The sequence below is a fragment of the Trichechus manatus genome, unplaced genomic scaffold (assembly GCF_000243295.1).
Source record: "Trichechus manatus latirostris isolate Lorelei unplaced genomic scaffold, TriManLat1.0 scaffold00204, whole genome shotgun sequence".
In the NCBI taxonomy this organism is placed as follows: domain Eukaryota; kingdom Metazoa; phylum Chordata; class Mammalia; order Sirenia; family Trichechidae; genus Trichechus; species Trichechus manatus.
In genome coordinates, this window is record NW_004444140.1 from 1,027,375 (window position 1) to 1,052,074 (window position 24,700).

General features: G+C 40.6%; 1 protein-coding gene across 1 annotated transcript in view; it reads left to right on the forward strand.

Moving 5' to 3' along the window:
- The first annotated feature begins 6,335 nt into the window (after positions 1–6,335).
- Positions 6,336–24,700, forward strand: part of AKNAD1 (AKNA domain containing 1) — a 51,621-nt gene continuing 33,256 nt past the window's right edge. The window contains 6 exon segments of the mRNA XM_004388064.2: positions 6,336–6,365; positions 8,424–9,521; positions 12,592–12,631; positions 12,793–12,938; positions 13,036–13,092; positions 20,964–21,094. Coding sequence (XP_004388121.1) covers positions 6,336–6,365; positions 8,424–9,521; positions 12,592–12,631; positions 12,793–12,938; positions 13,036–13,092; positions 20,964–21,094 — 1,502 coding nt within the window.

Here is a 24,700-nt window from a genome sequence, read left to right on the forward strand (position 1 = left end):
GTATAAGACCACTATTATAAGAACTCAAGAAAAGGTTTAAACACAGAAGAAAACATTCTTTGATGGTTATGAGGGTGGGGAGGGAGGGTGAGTGTTATTCACTAACGAGACAGTAGACAAGAATTATCTTAGGTGGAGGGAAGGACAGCACACACTACAGGGGAAGTCAGCACAACTGGACTAAACCAAAGCTAAGAATTTTCCTGAATACAACCAAACACTTCGAGGGACAGAGTAGCAGGAATGGGGGTCTGGGGACCATGCTTTCAGGGGACATCTAGGTTAATTGTCATAACAAAGCTTATTAAGAAAATGTTCTGCATCCTACTTTGGTGAATGGTGTCTGGGGTCTTAAAAGCTTGCAAGCGGCCATCTAAGATGCATGAATTTGTCCCAGCCTACTTGGAGTAAAAGAGAATGAAGAACAGCAAAGACTCAAGGGAATTATTAGCCCAAGAGATAGAAAGGGCCACATAACCAGAGACTGCACAGCCAGAGACCAGAAGAACTAGATGGTGCCCGGCTACCACCAGTGACCGCCCTGACAGGGAACACAACAAAGAGTCCCTGATGGAGCAGGAGAAAGGGAGGGGAGGCAGAACTCAAATTCTAGTAAAAAGACCAGACTTAATGGTCTGACTGAGACTGGAGGAATCCCAGAGAGCATGGCCCCTGAACTCTCTGTCAACCCAGAACTCAAATCATTCCTGAGGCCAACTCTTTAGACAAAGATTAGACTGGACTATGCGACATAAAATGATACTCATGAAGATTGTGCTTCTTAGCTCAAGTAGATACATGAGACTAAATGGGCAGCTCCTGTCCGGAGGTGAGATGAGAAGGCAGAGAGGGTCAGGAGCTTGTTGAATGGACACGGGATATCAGGGGTGGAAAGGAGGAGTGTGCTGTCACAGTATAGGGAGAGCAATTAGGGTCACATAACGATGTATGTATAAATTTTTGTGTGAGAGACTAACTTAAAAAAAGACAGACTTATAAAAAAAAGAATAGTGGTAATAACAAAATTGTAATAAAAGCTGCCTCCTTGTTAAAAAAAAAAATGTTTTATTTTCTTTTACCATTACCAGAACATTACTGAGATATGTATTAACTGATGACAAGAGATCACTAAAGATTACTTTCCGTCTCACGAGCAAGGGAATCCAGCCTTCACAGTAGGGAGAGATCACTACAAATTGTGATTAAATAATTAAGAATGAGACTGGATTCAGCATCAACTGTATTCATATTTTTCATTTTTTATTGGAGTATGTTCTGAGAAAGCTTTTCACATAAATAAGTAGAAGTGAATGAAAGTAGTTTTAACAGCTTCACTTAAATTTTTGAACCCTTTCTTAGTTATATATAAAAAATCACAGTGATCTACCATAAAAAAAATTTCAAATAATCTGCTAACTGATCATTCAATTAGACTCTCCTTCACTTTTGTTAAACGCATAGAATTGAAAATTACCTGGTTCACAAAAGGGTTTGTTACTATCACCAGTCATTCACTTCCCAGGTACCAACACCAATATTTCCAATTATCCTATTGTTTGATGTCCCTGAGATCTTTTTTTTTTTTTTTAAATACCAGGGACCCATATACCATACTGAGATTCCGAATGGGGTAAGAAATGTGCCTTTTTTTTTGGTTGTGTGTTTTGTTTTTGGTAAAGTGGAAATTTGGGAGAATATATAAGCCATACATTGCCTCAAAATGCACTACCCCTAAACCCAGCAGCTAAAAGCAAGGGTCTATGGGTCGGCTGTGACTTGGATGATCAAAACTGGGCTCATCTGGCTGGCTGTATTTAAGGCTGCAGATTGACTGGGCTTGAGTCTGGGCTCAGGTCAGGTTTAGGTTTGTTCCATATGTTTCATTCATCATTGATTTTCATTTTCATCTGATCAGACCTGGAAATAGTAAGTTACATGGAGGTCAGGGGTGTTAGGTCCTGCTACCAGGTTGCCTGTGAGACGTGCTTATCAGAATCTCAGGCTGCATTCCTGGACAATGCCCCTGGTGATGTTCTGTATCTGTAACATTTGAGTTGCAAACGTTTTAAATGAAAAGTCTGTTTGGGAATCCAGTCTTGGCATTTGAAAACTGGTGACATCATGTTTGTTTTCTGTGTTCAGGCATCCTAACAATCGTGTCTGTTCAGTTGCCTGCTGAAAACTTAGTGCCTGTGCACAGCACCTAGTTCATACCCAAAAAACCAAACCGATTGCCTTCCAGTCTCAATTCTGACTCATAGCGACCCTATAGGACAGAGTAGAACTGCCCACGGGGTTTCCAAGGGGCGGCTGGTGGATTTGAGCTGCCAATCTTTTGATTAGCAGCGAAGCTCTTAACCAGTACACCACCAGGGCTCCTAAGCGTTGATTAAAAAATCAACAAATGTAATCCTCTCAACAACTCTACACAGTAGTGCTATTAATATCCCCATTTTATAGATGAGCAATCTGAGGAACAGAAAAGTAAAGCAACTTGCCCAAGGTTGCGCAGCTAGTGAGTAGCAGACCAGTTGCAAACTCGGTCTGGCACCAAAGGCCATACTCCTAACCATTTTCTATATATACTTTTTGATTCCAGTACCTAGCATTGAATAAGTATGCTCCATAAATATTTGTTTACTAAATGAAAGAATAGCACTAAAAAGATAATGAAACTTATCTGTAACCCTACCACATAAAAATTTGGGGAATATATCCTCCAGAATTTTTCTAATGTGAGGATAGACTTTTATCAAGATCATATCTTCTAAAAAACCATTTAGAGGTGCATAGCTCTTTTGACATTTTATTCATTATCTTAAAAGATTTTATAATTTTAAGTCAGTGTTTCCTGTTTTAATCAGGAGGTGGAGGGCAGAGGAGAGAGGGAGAAGGCCCTAGATAAAGGGGGAAGGGTTTTCCTGAGATACTCTGGCCCTTCTTATCTCTAGACAGAGGTTGCCAATGTTATGTTAGAACATTTAGGGAAAGAAAGAGAAGTTTCAGGGATGAGGTTTTTTTCTTTTCTTTTTTATCATACTTCTTTGAGTAAATGTACTTTAAAATTTATCATTAAGAATTATTTTTTTAAAAGACTAGACTTACTGGTCCGACAGAGACTGGAGAAACCCTGAGAGTATGGCCCGTGGACACACTTATAGCTCAGTAATGAAGTCACTCCTGAGGCTCACCCTTCAGCCAAAGATTAGACAGGTCCATAAAACAAAATGAGACTAAATGGGCACACTAGCCTAGGGGCAAGGATGAGAAGGCAGGAGAGGATAGGAAAACCAGCAATGGGGAACCCAAGGTGGAAAAGGGGAGAGTGCTGACATGCCATGGGGTTGGCAACCAGTGTCACAAAACAATGTGTGCATTAATTGTTTAATGAGAAACTAGTTTGCTCTGCAAACCTTCATCTAAAGTACAATAATAAAAAAAAAAAGAATTATTTAAAAAAAACAATTGGCAAGAGTTTTCTCAATATTCCAAAAGCCCAGCAGAAGTCCATGGTTTACAGTACAAATTAAACAATCCATGATGTTTACATGGCTGTGTCAAGAATAAAAATGGATAAAAAGACAGCGTTGACCTTCCAAAGAACAAGGGAAAAAACAAGCGTAGGCTGCTGGTAAAACACCAAGAAGCAGCTTCTCCAAATACTCATTTACTGATAGTTTCAAAAGATTTTTTTCTGACTTTTAAAATTACTTCAAGATAAATAATTTGTAACAGCTGGTCATCAGATTCATGCACGCTCACAGAAGGAATATATCTCTAAGACTGTCTGTAAATAATACATTCTTCTGGCTCCTGAGGGAGTATTGGATTGATTTGTTGCTCCATCACAGTGCCTCCCTTCTGCCACTCAACAATACAGGCTGAAGCCAGACTGCCACATTGAATGGTATATGGTTACAGTCATAGACACTGCATTTGTGGGCACCCTGCATTTCTGAGGTAAAGTTAGCTGATAGGATTACCAGAGCATCATCAAATGCAGTCACTGCAGAGGGGGCCTGTATCACATTACCTCTGAAAATATTTTAATCTAAAAACACCGTACACTGGAGACAAATCCATGAATACCTGACCCTTGGGCGTGGCCTAGGACACATTCTTCTGAGCCATCTCCTATTTTCTTCCATGGGTAAATAGAAATCCTGAGCAAGGAACAGAGGGAGGGAATGTGAAAAATTAAAAGAGTCAAACTAGGCTTTTTTTTAATGCTCTTAAAAGACAAAAAAAGATCAAACTTTAGATCACAGGGTATGTTCCCTGTGTGGTCTTCAAAGCTGATTTCTTGCCCTTGAAGGAACCCCGGAGAAGCAGGCACATCATGATTTTGAAGCCCAGTTTTTGTTCTATTATTCAACTGCAGTCAACTCCCAACTATTGAAAAAAAGATGACTTAAAATTAGAGGATTGCTCATCTGTTGCAAGGCCCTGCAAGCAGTTCAGCCTGTGCTGTCCAGAGACACCACAATGTAGGTGAGTTTCTACTGCTGCTGTCTTTGTTTTACCTCGTTGTGCTGATTATAGTATTGTCTCTGTTGAAGACATTGAGCAGCCTACTGCTTTGTGTTGTACAAAATATTGGTGGATCATTACTTAAAGCCCCTGTCATCTGTTCACATTCTAGATGACACACTTATAAAGCAGGAAGAAGAAATTTCGATTGTTGAATCATTGCCTACAACAGTTAACTCTCCTTGTCATTGCAAAGTCAGTAGGGCTGATGTTAGAAGAGTGGATTTAGGACTTGAGGGTGTTATCTGGCTGTGCTAACTCTTCCTTTAGTGGAGGGAGGCAGGGAAGGATGGGCGGAAGCACTGCCTGCTGTCTCCTCTACCTCTGCATCGTATACACCCTCCCTGGTTTATATGGAGGCTCACAGAAATCTAAACACAGAACAGAGGATATTAGGGGGAAAGGTTGAGAGATTGTCCCAGGCACATTACCTCTCAGTTTTCCTTTGATGGTGAAAGCAGTCTTCCAATATACAATGTTGTATTATCACTAAATGGGCTGAGTGAGTAGAAGAACATCACCTACCAGGCAGAAACAATGATTCACTGACCATTTTTGGCCTCTAATTAAGGAGCTTTGTTTTTTCCCCACCTATAGACATTCTTAATTGAGTCCAGTAGATTCCCAGCCATAGTCCTCTTTTCTTGAACAAGGCAAGTTAGTGAGCTTAAGTCAGCACTTCAGGGCCAAATTCAGACTTCGTAATAAAGTAAACCACACGGGGGATAGCTGTTAGCATGGTGATCACCTTGTTGCTCATCCCGGCACAGCACCCAGATGGAGCTGTTTTTACAGGCGGGGGGGGGTGACTGTGCTGTCCTGGCCTCCTTTGCTCAGAGTGGTCACTTGCTCAGAGTGATTTATGAGCTATTGCTGAGCACATAATGGCCAGCGTAGCTACATGAGCAGTCATGGCCCCAGATGATTCACTTGACTTCAGTAAAGCAAACTGGGCTCAGTAGGAAGGTTCTGTTGGGTTCTGACTGGAATTTGAAGGTGTCTTTGGATTCCAAGACTGAGCTGGGTGTTGATGTGGGAAGATGTTTCAGTTTCTTCCAGCTACCCGTAAGGGACCCATTACAGTGCTAAGGATGTGGATTGCTTTTACAGAAAAAAAATCCTCTTGATATTTTGCAAAATAACAATAGTAATAATAATGATGATGACGATGATAACAGAAGCTGTTTTCCTGGGTGTAATGAAAGAGACTCCAGGCTTCTGGTTTATTTTGGTGATCTCTCTCTTTCTTTTTTTAAGTCATAGCAAAAATTAAATTTTTTCAGTTTAAACAGAATGATATTTTAGAAATTGGGATCTGGCTACCAAAGAGTCTTTTCATCCTTAGCCAGAAGTGTTGGAGCTCAGCAATGGGCCCCAGGGTACAAAGAGAGCATAAGGATGAGTTTGGGGTGGTAGCTTGGGTCATTAAGTGTTCTGCAAAACTAGAATTTGAATTTGTTTTCCTTTTCTCTATTCTCTGTAGACATTTAAAGATATTGTGTTTTTTTTTTTTTTTTGGCCCTCAGAAAATAGACAAAATTTTATTTTACATCATTTAGTGATATTTTTCACTATCAAACCGTATGTTCATTTACAGGTAGATTTTAAAAATAATTTTGAGTCTCTTTTAGAGATTGTGTCTCCCATGTGCCATTTCTTCCTTTATCCTTTAAATATTCCCACAGGTAAAGGGTGCCCAGCCTTCTGTACCTGGGCATTCTTCAGTATTCCAACAGTGAATTTGGTTTGTTTTTACATCATTTTTAAACTACTGTTTGTTGAGCACTCACTCTGAGTCAGGCACTATGCCAAGTGCTTTACTTGCATTATCTCAGGTAAGCAATCATCTAGCAAGCCTGTAAACTAGGTATTATTATCCATATTTTTCAGAAGAGGAAACTGAGACTCAGAAAAGGTAAATAACTTGCCCAAGAACATATGGCTAATAGGTTGGGGAGCCAGCCAGGAATCCAGGTCTCTCATCTCCTACTCTCCCATTATGACTTTGACTCCCATGGAAGCATTGTCCCTTGTCCTTCAGCTTGGGTTAGAGTAGTCTGCAATTCTGCTGATGAAAATGTATCTCATTTTACAGTAAATATTAGATACTATAAATGATTTAAAGAAATCCTGCAGTGATTTCTCTCTGTCATCAATAAAACATATATTTTTTATTTGGGTCCTTTATCATGGGCGTATATCTATAAATTAAGATTTTTGTACAATGTTTCACAAATGTCTTTATCACATTTAGTTTGTACTCCTTTCTCTCAGAGGATTAAGCTCAAAAAAATTTTTTTGTTAGACATATTGCTTTGCTTATTTAATAAATTACAAGTTCATAGACTCAGAAAAATTCGGACGTGGAGAGCATCTCAGAGATCAGCTAGTCCAGTCCTGTTATGGTGTGGCAAGAGAGCTGGTCTACTCAGTGAGGGTCAACCTGTGGCTGCTGTCACCCTGGCCTAGTAAACAGCCAAGATGTACTGGTGCTCAGATTGAGTCAAAGCCTGGTTGTTGGGTGCCATTGAGTCAATTTTCGACTCATAGCAACCAGATGTGACAGAGTGGATCTGCTCCATAGGATTTTCTAGGCTGTAATCTTTACCAGGGCAGATCACCAGTATTTCTCCCTTGGAGCCACTGGGTGGGTTCGAATTGCCAACCTTTCGGTTAGCAGCCAAGTGCTTAACCATTGTGTCACTAGGGCTCCTTCAAGCCTGGTTACTCCATCTAAAACTTAAGGCAATTTTTACTACTTTTAAGGAGCTGCCCCAAAAGTTCACTAATCAAGCATGAGTGACTAATTAAGCATGAGATATCTAAACGGGTGTCTTCAATTTTGTTAAAAAAAAAAAAAAAAAAAAGGCTCATACCACCAGCAGTTGGTTTTGCTCTGACCATTTTCTGATGAATTCTCAAGAGACGCTGCTATGTCCTGGGATGTGGCAGCTGGTCGGGATTGCTAAAAGAAAGGCAGCCTCTCCAACTGGGTTCCTGCTTGGGTCCTAATTAGAGGAGGAAGCTTGGCTGCAGATTGGCCTCCAGGTGTTCAAAAGGCCCTAGTGTTCCTTGGTCATATTTCCATCAGTCCTTGTGGGCCCCTTGTGGGCATCCAAGGGAAAATCAGGAGAAGGAGATCAGAATGTCTGGAGGGACAGGAGAAAAAGCACCAGAGCAGAGAAAGTGGGTGGTAATGTTTGAGCTGAGCCAGCTCCCAGTGCCACACAACTTAGAAACCCATCAGTGGTGTGTAGAAAAATCATGGCCACCGTACTTTTAAAAACCAACACTTTACGTGCATCCCAAATTTCTACTTTAGAGATTATTGTTGTTGTTAGATGCCACTGAGTTGATTCCAACTCAAAGTGACCCCATGCGATGGAATAGAACTGCCTCATAGGGTTTCTAGGCTGTAATTGTTGTGGGAGCAGATCACCAGGTCTTTCTCCCACAGAGCTGCTGAGTGGGTTCAAATCGCCAACCTTTTGGTTAGCATCCAAGTGTTTAACTGTTGTGCCACCAGGGCTCCTTCACTTGCATCCCCAAATCCTATTTTGAAAGAACAAATTTCAAATAGTATCTCCTAAGAGAGGTTAATAAACGTTGAAAATTTTTGGTCATTAGCTACAGACCAGTGTCTCCCTCAAAATTTAAGGAATGAAAATCTTAAAAAATTTAAAGGTTCCCTTTCTTTTTAATTCCTCACTTTTATACCACTGATGATGTTAACCCAGTATTTAGCTTTTGGTTGTGCTTGCCTTCATGTTTATAACTGAATTTCTCTAAATGAAAAGCATCCGGGGTTTGGTCAGTTATAGATGCCAGGATAAGCATAATTTTATACATTATTCCAGTATAATTTACAATGAGGCTCTTCTCATTTCCCACAGAATAGGACACACGATGAAGATCAAGGAAGACCAGAAGATCTGTTGTTACAATTAAAGACATCAATATCAGGCACCAGAGAACAAGAGAGATCAGGCTGCACATACACGGATGAAGAGGGTTTTTCAGAAGATACAACTTACATGCCGCAGGAGAATTTGCCTTATGATGGGGCTATCCCCCAAATTAAGATATGCAATGATTACAATTTTACAAAAAATGACATTCTCAATGTCTCACATCAAATTATTTTAGCAGTAGATGACCCTCAGGGAAAGGCTACACATAATAAGGCCTGCAGAAATGCGGATATGGCCGTGATTCTAGATAAAATTACCGAAAATGCTGTCAACAAAAAACATGATAGGGAGAAACAATGCACTGTAATTCTTCATATTCCACCTAATAAAGAAAGCACTTCGAAGTCAAACATTTCTGATATTTTACTCAATCATCTTTCCAAAGAGGAATTCATAAAAGGCCAAGGTATTGATTGTGAAACTCTCCCAGAGATCTCTAATGCTGATGGTTTTGATGAACCTATTATTAAAAATATTATTTTGTGTTATTTTAAGAAATCTTGGCCAAAAGAACAAATCCCAGAACTTGATGACCAACTCAACCCCAGAAGGGGTGGTGAAGACAGCAGTAAGCCCAGTTTTTCTCCAATCACAAAAGAAGAAAACATCTCTGATTTAGAAGAGCCAGTGGTTGCTGGACACAGCAGCCTTCAAGGGAATTCAAACTTTCTAACTAAAACCAAGAGTCCAGATGATAAACAAAAAAGTTTCCAAGGGCAGTCACCCCAGAAACAACAGACTGAAAAATCAAGTTCCTGGAGTGGATTCAAATATGGCCAAGGTCAAGTTCATTATCAGCTCCCTGATTTCTCTAAGATTGCTCCCAAAGTGAAAATCCCTAAAAATAATATAATTAATAAACCACTTACAGTATCCAGACAAGTCAGATCTTCTCCTGACTTCAGAGATGAATCAGCTCTTGTGCAAGATCTTTTAGAAACTATGCCTAGATCAAATTGTGTTGAAAAACAACATCAAGAGCAGAAAAAGGAAACTGTTGAAACTTCACGAGAAATACAGGTAAGAGAAAGTAGTCTCCAGTGAATACATAATTAGTATCACAGCTCATCTATATCACTGTGGATTTTAGGAGGGAGCATGGAGCTGGGTTCTAGTTCTCGTTCTGGATCACCCCGAGTAAATGACTTCTCAGAAGCTTGGTGGATGTCCTCACTGGAAAAATCAGGGGCTGGCCTAATTATAAGAGAACAAAATCTACTAAATTCTTCAACATGGACTTTGGGCCTCTCCTTTTTTTTTTTTTTTTTTTTTACTTCATCCTACCCTTCTAAGGAGTCCTTGGGTGTTATGAACAGTTAGAGTGCTCAGCTGCTAACTGAAAACTTGGAGGTTTGAGTCCACCCAGAGGTGCCTCCAAAGAAAAACCTGGCAATCTACTTCTGAAAAATCAGCCATTGAAAACCTCATGGGGAGAACAGTTCTACACACAAGGGGTTGTCATGAGTTGAAACTGATGCGACAGCAACTGGTTAACCTTGTCTGAGAATACAAGCTCCTTTCCTCCCGGACTGTCATCCTGTTAACTGGCTGGTTGGAACCTCTCCTCAGATCCTGAACTCTCTGAGCACCTGCCTTGCATGGACTGTCCCGTCGTCTCTACTTACCCAAGACCTGCTTATTTTCATGGCCTTATTCAAGTCCTACTTGTGCCACAGGAATTTTCAGATTCCCCCAAGTCATACTCTTTCCCACCCTTGTTTGTTTTGTGCTTCTGTCAGAACATTTATCTCAGGATGCTTTGTGTCATAATAATTTGGAGAAGTATCTCTTTCTTCCACTAGATTGGAAGACTCTGGAGGGCAGCAATCTTGTCTTATCTTTCCATTGCCTAACTTCCCCCAGAGACCTGGCCTTGTGTCTTACATATATTATACCCTTAGTTATTAATGCTACATCGAATTGAATTAAGATCTTAGATAACATACTTCAAGCTGTTATATTGATAATTGTTTAGTGCAAAATTTTGTTAATGCTTAAATTCTGCCAATTCCTTTTTCCTCTTACCTCATCTTCCCATCCTTCTACCCAACTCCCCAATATGTTCTCATTGATTTTTTGAGGTTCTATAGTAAGGTGGCATAGTGGCTAAGTGCTACAGCTGCTAACCAAAAGGTTGGCAGTTCAAATCCATCAGGTGTTCCTTGGAAACTCTATGGGGCAGTTCTACTCAGTCCTATAGGGTTGCTATGAGTCAGAATCGACTCGACGGCAATGGATTGGTTTTGGTATAGTAAGGCAAATTCATTTTGATGACTAAAGTAAACATTTTAGTTTTTGGCACTTTTCCAGGACTGTATGATTTTTCTTTTAAGCTCCTTTATGAAAGGCACCCTGAAAGGGAATAATCCACTCTACTATTTCCATTTCCATTCCTTCATGCTTCAACTCTCTTTTCTTTCAACTAAACCCTCTGGGGAGTAGAACCCCCCTCCTGTAGGCAGCAGCCCATCTGCCACAACTGGGATGCTTTTCTAGGTGTTGGAGAGATCTGTACCCCACTGACATTGGGAAGTCTCAGGGTTCCTCATTGTGCTGGAGAGAGAAAGTCTCTGGGTGCACACAGTGCTCAGTGCCCTGAGGTTATTCAGAGCAGAATGGACATCAGGCTCACCTCCCTCAGGCAGTGGGAGTCTGAGGTCTGCTGTCTGATTTTCTCCAGTCCTGTCGAGTCGGATTGGAGAACTGAGCTCTATAGGTTTCACATCTGTAGTGTACTTGAGATATTCATAACAATCATAGTCTAATTTGTCCACTAAGCATTTATCTCTCTGGCTCCAGCATGTTTTTGGGCTTTATGTGATGGGAACAATGATAAAGGCCTCAAAGTGAGTCACTCTGGAATTATGAACCCCTGTCCAGTCAGCCTGTGGCAAGTAGAAAAGGGTCAAGTCCTGTGTAAACAATCACTGTCTTGACACGCATTTTGGAACTTAACGCACACTGTTTTCTATTATTCTCAGGACCATGGTTACTAAGTGTTTGGTGCTAGTGAGAGCACCATCAACAGAGCTGTGACAAGCCCAACAACAGTCCCTGTCCTCATGGAGCTTATGCCTAGTTTCAAGAGAAGAAATGTTTGAGTATTCCACATAATAGTATCAGATACAATAGTAATAATGGCTAGCATGTATTGAATGCTTAGTACATGCCAGACATGGTAAATATTTAATATTTAATCCTCATAGCAACCCATGAGGTAGGTTCTATTACTATCCCTATTGTACTGCTAAAGAATCTAAGGCTAGTCCGGGGTCTTAAAAGCTTGTGAGTGACCATCTGAGATACTACACTGGTCTCACCCCCTCAGGAGCAAGGGAGAAAGAAGAAAACCCAAGACACTAGGGAAAGATTAGTCCAAAGGACTAATGGACCACAAGTACCACAGCCTCCACCAGACTGAGTCCAGCACAACTAGATGGTACCTGGCTACCACCACTGGCTGCTCTGACAGGGATCACAATAGAGGGTCCCAGGCAGAGCTGGAGAAAAAGGTAGAACAAAATTCTAACTTACAAAAAAAAGACCAGACTTACTGGCCTGAGAGAGACTGGAGAAACCCCAAGAGTAGGGCCCCGCGAAACCCTTATAGCTCAGTAATGAAGTCACTCCTGAGGTTCACCCTTCAGCCAAAGATTAGACAGGCCCATAAAACAAAACAAGACTTAATGGGCACACCAGCCCAGGGGCAAGGATGAGAAGGCAGAAGGGGACAGGAAAGCTGGTAATAGTGAACCCAAGGTCAAGAAGGGGAGAGTGTTAGCTTGTTGTGGGTTGACAACCAATGTCACAAAACAATATGTGTATTAATCGTTTAATGAGAATCTTGTTTGCTCTGTAAACCTTCATCTAAAGTACAAAAAAAAAAAAAGAATCTTAGGCTTCAAATGATTAAGCAATTGCAGGGTCACCCAGCAGGTAAGTATTAGAACTGGAATTCAACCTTAGCATCAGGGCCCTGGCTCTTGACCACAACACTGACTACCTCTGTGATGACCAGAACGCATCTGGTCATTCTGAATAATGGCTTTGTTAAGCAGCAGTAATGTTTTCTCATCCTTTCCTTGTGTAGATGGAACCTACAGCACATATCCACCAAGAACTTCTTACAGGTACTATCATTTTTAAACTTCTTAGAAGTGGATGTACATATTGTGGGCTTTTTGAAAAATAGTAAATAGGGGTGATCGCCACAGACTTCTGTTTTCAGTACTTAAAAAAACTGTGATAAGTTGATATAAGTGGTAGCCAAAACTTATTCTTTCTTATATAGGAATAGAATCCAAGACAAGTCTCTTTAAATTGTCATCAACTTCTCAGGAAGACTCTTCCTCCAGTTCTTACATATTTCAAAATATATCAAAAGGGAAAAAGATGTGTCAGAAGTTAAAAGAACAGACCGATCAACTGAAGGCTAAAGTAATACTTTTAAAGCTTGTTATGAACAATAGAAGTAAACAAATTCAAACATGTGACACAATGCCATTAATGAAATATTGCATTGTTTTCACTGCAGGTTCAAGATTTTTCCAAAAGAATAACCCAGGACTCTCCCTATTTGCAAAGAAGACTGGTAATAAATTTTATCCTGTTTTTAAAAATTGTTATTAGGAAATTGGGCATGGATAAATACAAATGACTTTATAGCATCATGTTTTCTCTATGTTGGGGGGAGTAGAAATGTACTGGTAGGAAATGTTTTGCTAAAGATTAAGCTATCTTTGTGTTACAGGGCCTAGAATTCTGTTTCTATATGTATTTAGCCCGCTTATCTTCTCAGAGGATCTATCACTTATGGCTGTTACTCCCTACCAGTCACCTAGTAATATATCTAAGAACATGGTAGAGTCAAGAGAAGAAAATATAAGCCATTATAAAGGGCAACTTGGGCATGTGTTATGAGGCCTGGTGAATACAAGGTTATAAAAATTGCTGGTATTTGGCAATAAAATATTTAAGCTTTGAAAGCTGCTAAGACAGATCTTGAAGCTATGTTTTTAAGATCAGAATTTTTTTTACTTTTACACTCTTGCTTGCTTCAGTGTTTAGTAAAATCACTAATTTATGTCATCACCGTAACAGCCTTGTTTGTCGGTGCCGGGGGCATGGGAGGCTGGGGTGGAACAGGGCAGTGGGGCAAAAAGCTGAGACTGGGAGAACCAGAAATGTGCTGAAGTAGAAGATGTAGTTGGGGCCATTGGGTCAGCAACAGGTGATCAGAAATCCTGACGTTAATGCAAGCAAAATTCAGGGCAGGCTGTGCTTCAGAAACCAGAGAGTATAGAGAGGAATCAAGAGGACTCAAGTGCTAAGACACAGTTTATTATTCATTCATTCATTCATCATATTAAATAACTCCTTTATTCATTTGACATTTATCAGGCATTTCCTATGTCCTATCATGACAACCCCATGTATGCAGAGTAGAACTGTGCTCTATTGGGTTTTCAAGGTTAGTAGTTGAGCACTTAACTGTTTGAACTATCCAGGGACATAGGGTCACCGTGAGCGAGAATCAACTTGATGGCAAATAACAACAACCCAATGTCCCAGACTCTCTGCCAGGCCCTAGGGATTTAAAATAAAGAAACAGTCTATTTTTGAAGTGTCTTATAGTCTCCTAGGAACAAGGGACTGGTAAACAGACAAGTAAACTGCATGTTGACAAATGTCATCCATGATGCTATTGGCAGCCTAGCAGAGGCCCACCCTTCCCAGACAGGGGGCATTTTGGAAGGCTTTCTGGAAGTGACTTCTGGGCTGGGCATTGCAGGAGGAATAGGGGTGAAGGTGGCAGAGTAGGGGGTAAAAGGGTGTCCTAGGAAAAAGAAATAACAGGTGCAATATCCCAAGGGCAAGAAAGTGCTGATAGTGTGAGGAACTGTATTGCACTGTAATTTACCAGATGGAGCTCAGGGTACGTGTGGTGTAGTAGAAGGGAGCAGACTAGAGAGCTAGACAAAGATCACATCATGAAAGGCCTTTAAGTCATGCTAAGGAGCCTAAATTTTATCCTGAGCCTGAGTGATGGGCAACATTGAAGGATTTAAAGCTGGGAAATGGGCAAGCACCATGGGGGCAAGACTGTAGACGGAGAGATTGGTTAGGAAGCCCTAATCCAGATAACAAGTTATGAGAGCCTGAACCGAGGCTGGCAGTGAGGATGGAGAGAGGGCCAACCCTAAGGTTTTAAGGAAGTGGTGGCAGATTGAAAGGGAGAGAATAAGGGAAGGGAGGAAGCTTGGATGAATTCCAGATTTCTGGCTTGGGCAACTAAGGTCAGAAATAAAAGTGGAGAAGCCAGTTCAGAATGGGTGTGGGAGGAAGGCAGGAGGCAAGATGTCAAGTTCAGTTTGGGACACTTTGACTTTGGGCTCCCTATAGGACATCCAAAACGTTCGTGGGTGCCACAAACAGTTCGCACTCGACTATCAACCTAAAGATCGGTGGTTCAAACCCACCCAGTGGTGCCATGGAAGAAAGCCCTGACAATCTGCTTCAATAAAGATTGTGTTGTTGTTGCTAGGTGCTGTCATAGTGACCCTATGTGCAACAGAACGAAATACTGCCCGGTCCTGCGCCATCCTCACAATCGTTGCTATGTTTGATCCCATTGTTGCAGCTACTGTGTCAATCCATCTCGTTGAGCATCTTTATCTGTTTCACTGACCCTCTACTTTACCAAGCATGATGTCCTTTTCCAGGGACTGATTCCTCCTGATAACATGTCCCAAGTATGTGAGACGAAGACTCGCCATCCTCACTTCTAAGGAGCATTCAGACTCTTCTTCTCCCAAGACAGATTTGTTTATTCTCCGGCAGTCCATGGTATATTCAATATTCTTCACCAACACCATAATTCAAACTCATCAGTTCTTCCTTATTCATTGTCCACCTCTAGCACATATATGAGGTGATTGAAAATACCATGGCTTGGGTCAGGCACACCTTAGTCCTCAAAGTGTTGTCTTTGCTTTTTAACACTTTAAAGAGGTCTTTTGCAGCATATTTGCTCAATGCAATACATTGTTTGATTTTTTGACTGCTGCTTCCATGGGCGTTGATTGTAGATCCAAGTAAAATGAAATCCTTGACAACTTCAATATTTTCTCCATTTATCGTGATGTTGCTTATTGGCCTAGTTGTGAGGATTTTTGTTTTCTTTATGTTGAGGTGTAATCCATACTGAAGGCTGTAGTCTTTAATCTTCATCGGTAAGTGCTTCAAGTCCTGTTGGCTTTTGTCAAGCAAGGTTGTGTCATCTGCAGAGTGCAGGTTGTTAATGAGTCTTATTCTAATCCTGATGCCTCATTCTTTTCCTATAGTCCACCTTCTCGAATTATTTACTCAGCATACAGATTGAATAAGTATGGTGAAAGGATGTACACCTTTCCTGATTTTATTCATGCGGTATCCCCTTTTATGGGTTCCTCATGAGCACGATTAAGTGTTCTGGAATTTCTATTCTTTGCAGTATTATCCATAATTTGTTATGATCCACACAGTTGAATGCCTTTGCATAGTCCATAAAACACAGGTAAACATCTTTCTGGTATTCTCTGCTTTCAGCCAAGATCCATCTGACATCAGCAATGATATCACTCGTTCGCCTCTTCTGAGTCCTGCTTGAATTTCTGGCAATTTCCTGTCAATGTACTGCTGTAACCATTTTTTGAATTATCTTCAGCAAAATTTTACTTGCGTGTGATATTAATGATATTATTCAATAATTTCTGCATTCTGATGGATCACGTTTCTTTGGAATGGGAATGAACATTGATCTCTTCCAGTCAGTTGGCCAGGTAGCTGTCTTCTTAATTTCTTGGCATAGACGAGTGAGCGCTTCCAGAGTTACATCTGTTTGTTGAAACATCTTAATTGGTATTCTGTCAATTCCTGGAGCCTTGTTTTTCGCCTATGCCTTCAGTGCATCTTGGACTTCTTTCTTCAATGCCATTGGTTCTTGGTCATATGCTACCTCCTGAAATGGCTGAAAGTCGACCAGTTCTTTTTGGTGCAGTGGCTTTATGTATTCCTTCCATCTTCTTTTGATGTTTCTTTCATCGTTCAGTATTTTGCCCATTGAATCCTTCAGTATTTCAACTCAAGGCTTGAATTTTTTCTTCAGTTCTTTCATCTTGAGAAATGCTGAGTGAATTCTCTTTTGGTTTTCTAACTCCAGGTCTTTACACATTTCATTATAATACTTTACTTTGTCTTCTTGAGCCGTCCTTTGAAATCTTCTGTTCAGCTCTTTTACTTCACCATTTCTTCCATTTGCTTTAGCTACTCGACGTTCAAGAGCAAGTTTCAGAGTCTCTTCTGACATCCATTTTGGCCTCTTCTTTCTTTCCTGTCTTTTTAATGACCTTTCGCTTTCTTCATGTATGGTGTCCTTGATGTCATCCCACAACTTGTCTGGTCTTTGGTCATTAGTGTCCAGTGCATCAAATCTATTCTTGAGATAGTCTCTAAATTAAGGTGGATATACTCAAGGTTGTACTTTGGCTCTTGTGGATGAGAGCCATAAAGATTATAGCCAAGAAAACCCTATGAAGCAGGACTACTCTGTAACACACAGGGTCATCATGAATTGGAATTGACTTGACAGCAACACGTTTTTTTGTTTTGCTTTTAATAGGACATCCAGTTGGCATTTGGAGCAGTGGATCTGGACCTCAGAGGAGTTGTTTGGGCCAGAAAAGTAGATTTGGGTATTGTGGGTTGAAACTATGGGGTAGATGAGGTTGCCCAGGTAAAATACGTAGAGAAGTAACGAGGGCCAAGGATAGAATCATGGGAGACAGAAACCAGAGGCAGGTGAAAGAAGGAGAGTCTACAAAGGAGACTGACAAGGAGTAACCTGAAAGGTCAGAGGCAGACCTGAAGGGAGCAGAGCTGTGAAAGCCACGGGGAAAGAGGGTTTTAAGAAGGAGGAGTGGGCCACACTATCAAATGTTCCAGTAAGTAAGGAATGCAAGATGTGAGCATGATTTGGCAACCAGGAGGTCACGAGGGACCTCAGCAAGCCTAGTTTCAATGAAGTAGTGGATCCAGGGAAGGCAGATTTCAGGGGTTAGGGAGTCAATGACAAAGGAGATTTCCAAAGAGTCAGGCTTTCAGGAATTGGGAGAACATAGAATTAAAAAGGGCGGGCAAAGCAGAGAGAACTGGTTCAAAGCACTAGTCTTCAGAGGCCTCCATTCAGGAAGCTTCTTCCTAATGTTAGCGGGTAAGCAGGATTCTGGTTGGCACTTAGAGGAGAGTAAAGGTGGCTCCTGACAATGGTCTGAGAGTTCCAGGCCCATTTGGTGCAGTGTTGGAAGACAGGGCTAAGACTAAAACTTCTCAACTTGGTTCACACAGTGTAGTAGAAAGCATTCGGATTTTAGACATTCAAGTGAGTTTACATCCTAGTTCTACTTATTGGTTATATGATCTTAGACATGTTGTAGCATGTCTGCCCATCTCAGAGTTGTTAAGAGAATTAAATGAGGTATACTTATACTTAGAGGAAACCCTGGTGGCATAGTGGTTAACAGCTACAGCTGCTAACCAAAAGGTCAGCAGTTTGAATCTACCACGTACTCCTTGGAAACCCTATGGGCAGTTCTACTCTGTCTGATAGGTTTGCTATGAGTTGGAATCAACTGGACAGTAATGGGTTATACTTAGAAACTGTTCAACATAATTTGCATTCCAAGATCCTAAATTATAATTCATAACTGACTTTCCTCTCTTTCCTCCTTATCTTCTTTCCTTTGAACACCTAGCTCACTCACATGGCTTCAAATGCGATTTTCATGCTACGAATTCCTAAATTACCAGTCCTAACTTCTTACCTGTAGCTCCAAATGTTTGTGTATGTCTTCACTTGATATCTTACTCTCATCACAAACTTGGCCAACAATGACATCTTCGCTCAAACTTGTTAGCCTTTCCGAATTCCTCATTTTAGTCAGGGGCATCACATTCTTCCCAACTCCCAAACTAGAAACCTAAGCATTGTCTTGATATTTATAGTATTAGTCAGGGTCCTGGCAGGAGCCAGATGACTCAGCTGAATGAGGTAAGCGAGGAGAATTTAATAAGGCATCATTTACACGGGAGACAAATAAGGGATGGAAAAGCATCTCATGGAAGTAACAGTGGGGAGCTGCTTCATCCTTAGGTCTGAAGGGGCATGGGAGGAGCAGGTACTGGAGCCTGAAGAGAGTAGCTGTAGATGTAGGAGTAGCTGACAAGCACTGTGGCCTTTGGTATAGTGGCACAGCCGTTCCAGGATGACATGGGGAGATCTCTTACCTCAACCTTTTCCAACCCCTCTCTGCTGCCCATGTTTTCCATTGGCTGAAATCAACCAAGTCTGAGGGTAAGGGAGACTGCTGATGCAATTCATTAAAGGTCAACCTCCTGGGCACAGAGAAAGATGGAGGATGGATCTGTGGGGAAAGTAGAATACACCTACCACACTTGCAATTTTTTATGCGCTATAGCCAGTAGCCCTGGTGGTGTAGTGGTTAAGAGCTCAGCTGCTAACCAAGAGGTAGGCAGTTTGAATTCACCAGCTGCTCCTTGGAAACCCTATGGGGCAGTTCTACTTTGTCCTATAGGGTCACTATGAGTCATAACTGACTCGATGGCACCTAACAACAACAACAACAAACTGTATGTTTTCAAACTCTTGTTTTTCATTTTTAACCATCATCATTATCATCATTGCCATAACTACTGTCAATTGAGCATTTACTGTGCTCCTTGTGCTATATCAAGTGCATTTCATGCATTATTTCATTTAATTTTCACAACAATATGAGATGAGGGCTATTATGATCTTGATTTTACAGATGAGCAAACTGAAGCTTATAGAGTTCAAGTTGCCTAAAATCATACAATCAATAAGTGACAGAGCCTGAACTTGAACTCTGCTGTTTTTGACCTTACAAGGTCTCACTATACTATATTTCTCTCCTTGGCAATCTCTCTCCAATTCATCCCTTCCTCTCCAGTTTTCATGAATGCTACCTGCTCCAGGCCCTTCTGAGCATCTTCAAGCCTGAATTAAGTCTCATTTCTTCCATTGAGCCACGGCAAAGTACCAATCCATGGTCTCTTTACCCAGTGGGAATAAAATCCTTGAGACCAGGGTCTATGCCTGACACAATTTTTCATCTCTCACACCCCTGGCCCAGGGCCAGACATGGGCAGTGCTCAAGAAATGTTTTCTGATTGGGGATGCAGGGCTGAAGACTCTGTACATCTTTAAGCAAGCCCCTGACCAGCACAGTTTAAACATTCACCTGCACGAGGCTGCACATGGCAAGGTCTGGAAGACCCATTCATAGCTTTTGGTTAGATCTTTCAGCTGTTCCTTCCCCAATTCACCCTCCAAGTGCCCATAGACTCAAACCCATTTTTAAGTTCTAGTGACTTTAGACATACCTCCTAGCAGAACTCCAATTTCCTCCTCTGTAAAATGAGGATAAGAAAATCTACGTTGCAGCATTTACGACATTGATGTGGGGATTAGATAGAATAAAGAATGAGAAAGTGCTTTGTAAGTGGAAAATCACTCTGCAAATATATGGGCTAATTAATGTCCCACTAAGGAAGTTTAGAGGCCTCTGAGTGTGTTTGGGGAGAGAAATCAGAAGTAACTATTTTTTTTTTTAAATTGAACTTCAGATGAAGGTTTACAGAACAAACTAGCTTCTCATTAAACAGTTAGTACATACATTGTTTTACGGCATTGGTTAACAACCCCATGACATGTCAGTACTCTCCCTTCTTGACCTTGGCTTCCCTATTATGAGTTTTCCTGTCCCCTCCTGCCTTCGAGTCCTTGCCCCTGGGCTGGTGTGCCCCTTTAGTCTCATTTTGTCCTATGGGTCTGTCTAATCTTTGGCTAAAAGGTGAACCTCCGGAGTGACTTCATTACTGGGCTAAAAGGGTGTCCGGGGGCCATACTCTAGGGGTTTCTCCAGTCTCTGTTAGGCCAGTAAGTCTGGTCTTTTTTTTTTTTTCAGTTAGAATTTTGTTCTACATTTTTCTCCCGCTCTGTCTGGCACCCTCCACTGTGATCCCTGTCAGAGCAGTCAGTGGTCGTAGCCAGGCACCATCTAGTTGTACTGGACTCAGTCTGGTGGAGGCTATATTAGCTGTGGTCTATTAGTCCTTTGGACTGTTCTTTCCCTTGTGTCTTTAGTTTCAGAAGTAACTGTATTTTTTGAGCTATGTACTGTGAGGGTGTTGTGAATGTCAATATGGATCTTAGGTTGTGTATTTTTAGATGTCAGTTCTGAAACAAAACAATTGGTGCTGCCAGAAGGAGGATGGTGCCTTGGTTTTGACACTACTGGAAGGCACACTCTCATTATGTTTCTGGGAAAACAACTGCACTCACAGGTTTGCATATGAATGATTACAGTGACTTCATTGCTGTAGGTCCTGGGAAAACTGCAAGGACATCTTGAACTGCTGGAGCAGGAGTTTCTGGCCACCAAGGAGAAGCATCTGACTTTGCAGCAAGGCCACAAGCACAAATCCCCAGCTGTCGATGACTTTGATCCAGAAAGGTCAGATTTAAACCAATTGCATGAGGCAGAGGGTTCAGAGCTGACTTCCTTCAGGTGTGATTCTGATGTGGCTTCTGGCTTAGTGCTTGGATAGCCACTGATCTAGGGTCAGCAAAAACTGTGCCACCAATGAACAAAATGCAACAAATACTTATGGAATACCTGCTATGTGTAAGGTTCCGTGCTGGCCACTGTATTATGCCACCATTTTGCATTTGTTGGATGTCATTGTACTTGATTCTGAAACCCAGAGGAGAGAAGGAAAAGCCTAGAAAAGCTCACATGCTAACCCTTGGAGGGCCCTCTCTCCTCTCCAAGTCCTTTCTCTCCTCCTCTCATCCTTTTCCTCTCCTTTCCTCCCCACCCGTCCGTTATTGTCCCTGCCTGTTTCTTCTCTTCTTCCCTCTTTTCCCCTTTCCTTTCCCATTCACTGAAAATTCCAAGGGACAGTGGGCAGGAGAGGATCATTATTAGGTTGGTTAGTGTTGGGATGAGGGACCCACAAATCCTGATAAGGGGAAAATGTTAGGGTTTTAAGTCAAATGATCCCTGAGCTAATTCACATTAGAGACTTGGGGGCACAATCTTGAAGTTTGTAACTGGCCGTTTTTATAGCACTATACTCTTCTCTCTCCAATCCAAATAATTTTAAGATGTATTCCAGGACTCAAGGCTGGGATTGTTTCTATATAATTTCCTGTATGAATTAAAAGAATCCATTTAATAAGTTTAATACTTGTAAGTTCAGCTCTTTCTATTCATAGGTTTTTAACACAAAATCACTCTTGATGCCAAAATATTTTAATGGTTTATATTTTGGCACTAGCATCCTGAGGTAGTTCTTTCCTAAGGTACAATTTTACTTTTTCAAAAAGAATGGAACCTCTGTCTACTGTTATTTCAATACTGAGTAATTAGACAGCAAGGATGGGGTTTTAACCTTGACTTTTCCCGAAGGCTTGTTGTTATTATTTTTCCTGAGGGAAAAAAATATCTCCTCATACTTTCACTATTTGTTTAAAAATTTATAAAGTAATGATATTTATTTTCCACGGAATCCCACTTATTTTGGCAGTTATTTTAAAGACAGTCCTCTCTGCACATTAAGACCAAAGTTATGCAATGCTTTTTTATATCCTAGTTACACCCACACTGTGTCTGGCACAATATAAATCAAAAGAGTTTCAACTGCAATTACATCCCATATACAGGAGAAGCTTTTAATATTGGCGCAAGGGAGGGACCCAGCCTCTCCCAAAACTCAGTTAAAGCCACCTTAGGACAAGCAAAGGCTGGGCAGTGCGAGACTGGTCTTCTGTACTTGTATGGGCATAACGAGGCAGTGAGCAGAAACTCAAACAACCCATGTGGGCTTGGTATGTGAAGAACTTTCTAAGTGTTGAGCCCAAAGGCTGTTGTGGATGGCCTTCTGTAGGTGCAAGAATTCTGCAAATTTATTGACTAATTACTTGTTTACTCTAAGTCAGCTGTTCTCTTATTTAAAATGTCACCTTTAAAAGCTAATGTGCAAAAATACTTGTTTGGATTCCATGCATCTTGTTATTCAGGATGGACTTCAATAGTCATGTGATTCTTTCTCATACTAACACCGGAAGCCAAGGAGTGAAGAAGTAAGATTCTACTTCATCAATGCTCTCTCCCCGAATATTCTCAGGATATAACCTTGCCTCCTGCTTTACAGAAAAAATATGAATTCTCTCAAAAATGCCTTTTCTCCGTCTCCAAATCACCATGTTTTCACCTCCTCTTTCTTCCTCCATTATTTTCCAAGCCCTCCAGCCATGGTCCTTGAGCCCATCCCCTCCTGCTACCTGGATGCCTTACTCCCTTATTTCACTTCCTTCTGTTAAATTTTAAGTCTCTCCTTGTCCTTGCTTCTGCCTGCTGGATTATAAACATATTTTCCTATATTTTGTTCGATTTTTTTTTATCACTTTGGATTTTCATGCTTAGATCTTTGTTCAACCACTTACTGAATAGAACAGCCTTTCCCCATTTATTGAAAAGGCCACTCATCCTTTTCTTTTTATCATATACGAAACCTTCCCGTGTATACGGGCCTGGTTCTAGTCTATCCTTTTGATCTAGATTTCTATTTCTGCATTAACCACACATCTTATAATTATTATTGTTAGTGTATATTTTGAAGTATGCCTTCTTTTTAAAACTTTCTTTGGCTATTCTTGCACACTCCTCTTACTAACAAACTTCATTAAGAAGCTTGCCAAGTTTTCTTCATAAAATCCCATTAGAATTTTGTTTATGATTGTATTAAATCTACAGATTAATTTAGGAAGAGTCAAAATCTATGCAATGAGTATTCCCATCCAGGAACATGTTTCCTTCATGTAGCCTTTACACATTTTTGTTGTTGTTTACCCCTAGTTTTGTAACACTTTTTCTGAAGATTGTTAATATAGTTTCTCTAAACGGTATGTAGGAAATACAAAACAGTGTATATTTAACTTGTGCTGATCTACTTTATGCAATACTCTTCTTAGTGCTTTGTTGATTTTTCAGTTGATAGTTTTAGTTTTTAGGTATGAAAATCATAGCATCTGAAAATAATGATATTTTCCCTCCCAAATATTTATACTTTTTTTCTTCCTACCATTTCCTATATATCTCATTTATTTCTATTGCTTTATTTCATTTACTAGTCTTTCCAGAACAATATTGAATAATACTGGTGGAAGCAAGCATTCACTCAGCATAATGCCTTCCAGATTCATCCATATTATGAGATGTTTCGCGAATTTATCATTGTTCTTTATTGTTGCGTAGTATTCCGTTGTGTGAATATACCATAATTTGTTTATCCATTCATCTGTTGATGGGCACCTAGGTTGTTAATGTTTTATATTCTGTTTATGCCCTGTACTAGGGCTCCTACCGTTGTCCCTATTTTTTCTTCCATGATCTTTATTGTTTTAGATTTTATATTTAGGTCTTTGATCCATTTTGAGTTTGTTTTTGTGCATGGTGTGAGGTATGGGCCTTGTTGCATTTTTTTGCAGATGGATATCCAGTTATGCCAGCACCTACTTGTTAAAGAGGCTGTCTTTTCCCCATTTAACAGACTTTGGTCCCTTGTCAAATATCAGCGGTGGTTGAATTTACATCTGGATTCTCAATTCTGTTCCATTGGTCTATGTATCTGTTGTACTAGTACCGGGCTGTTTTGACTACCGTGGCTGTATAATAGGTACTAAAATCAGGTAGTGTGAGGCCTCCCACTTTGTTCTTCTTCTTCAGTAATGCTTTACTTATCTGGGGCCTCTTCCCTTTCCATATGAAGTTGGTGATTTGTTTCTCCATCTCATTAAAAAAATGCCATTGGAATTTTGATCGGGATTGCATTGCATCTGTAGATCACTTTGGGTAGAATTGACATTTTCACAATGTTGAGTCTTCCTATCCATGAGCAAGGTATGTTCTTCCACTTATGTAGGTCTCCTTTGGTTTCTTGCAGTTTTCTTTGTATAGGTTTTTTACATCTCTGGTTAGATTTATTCCTAAGTATTTTATCTTCTTGGGGGCTATTGTAAATGGTATTGATTTGGTGATTTCCTCTTTGAAGTTCTC